This window comes from Mandrillus leucophaeus, unplaced genomic scaffold, assembly GCF_000951045.1.
Source record: "Mandrillus leucophaeus isolate KB7577 unplaced genomic scaffold, Mleu.le_1.0 Scaffold1050, whole genome shotgun sequence".
Classification (NCBI taxonomy): Eukaryota; Metazoa; Chordata; class Mammalia; order Primates; family Cercopithecidae; genus Mandrillus; species Mandrillus leucophaeus.
The window spans coordinates 477,156-478,539 of NW_012098655.1; the positions used below are offsets into that span (position 1 = coordinate 477,156).

At 39.5% G+C, this 1,384-nt stretch overlaps 1 protein-coding gene across 1 annotated transcript in view; it reads right to left on the minus strand.

Moving 5' to 3' along the window:
- Positions 1-30: 30 nt before the first annotated feature.
- DBR1 (debranching RNA lariats 1) overlaps positions 31-1,384 on the minus strand; it is a 29,585-nt gene continuing 28,231 nt past the window's right edge. The window contains exon 7 of the mRNA XM_011981886.1: positions 31-928. Coding sequence (XP_011837276.1) covers positions 235-928 — 694 coding nt within the window. The 3' untranslated portion in view covers positions 31-234. The remainder of the gene's footprint in view (positions 929-1,384) is intronic.

Sequence of the window (1,384 nt, forward strand, 5' to 3'; positions counted from 1 at the left end):
TTGAGACCAGCCTGGCCAACATGGTGAAACCCTGTCACTACTAAAAATTAACCGGGTGTGGTGGCGGGCACTTGTAGTCCCACCTACTTCGGAGGCTGAGGCAGGAGAATTGCTTGAACCCGGGAGGCGGAGGTTGCAGTGAGACGAGATCACGCCATTGCCCTCCAGTCTGTCTGACAAGAGTGAAATTCCATCTCAAAAAAACAGAAACAAAAACAAAACAAGTAAATTGTCTTAAGCTGCATCATCATCATCATCCACTGCAGCATAAATGGCTTGATTCCTCCTCTTAATTTTTTTTCTTTGTTCAGGTTCGTGTTCATCACTCAGCCTCTTCAATGGCACCTTGGTTAAGTCCTCTCCATTCCCTGATTCCACAGTCCCACCAGGTTTCCCCTCTCTATCAACTGTGGAATCCACCGTATCATCAGAAGACACAATCATAGAGCCTGGCAAGATCCTGACATCAGAGAAACTTGCAGAAAACTCAGAAGCCTGATCAGAAGGTTCTACAGATGGTGTATTCATGTCACTATGTGCACTTACAATACTATCTTCATCTTCTTCTTCTTCATCTAACATTATTTCATCTGGATTAATAGAAGACAGAGCAGATGTGTCTGTATTATATTCACTCCGGTCTTCTCCAGAGTCATTACTCTCCACATCATCCTGTTCTTCATATTCACCACACACATGATGTTCTTCCTTGGACTTCTGAAGCCTAACATTGATGTCTGTGATGCCAAGTTGGGCACAAAATTCAGTAGTCTGAGGATTGATCCTATGAATCAGCTGCATTTGTGTCTGTGGCTTGCTAGGATCATAACAAGCAGCTGTTACACTAAAGTTACACGGAACCTTGAGGTCATGATTCAATTTTTCCAACACTTCTTTCATACCTTCTTCTGTTGCACTATAATCCCACCTATAAAAGTACAAAACAATAGCTTTTTACATTTTATTAGCTCTAAACAATAAATGATGAAGTCTAATTCTAGACTTCAGGTGCAAGGATAAAAAACAAGCCATCTATCAAAATTCCATTTTTAAAGTTACAGTTAATTTAGCAAAGGACCATTTAGAAACAAAAATAATTCTTAGAAAAAGCCATCTTTAACTCATACTCCAAAACAATTTTAATGTGTGGACTATATCTTTACCATATTATAGTTTTATGTACACTTATTCACTTATAAATTTATTTGAGGTAATGCTCAACAGTCCATTTTCCTGTCTCTTTTAGATGGAAAACCTGCAAACTGAATTGTTCTGATACTCATTCAACAATAATTCCCTTGATTAAAAACAACGGTGGAGGTTGATACAGCGGCTCACACCTGTAATCCCAGTACTTTGGGAGGCCAAGGGAAGTGGATTGCTT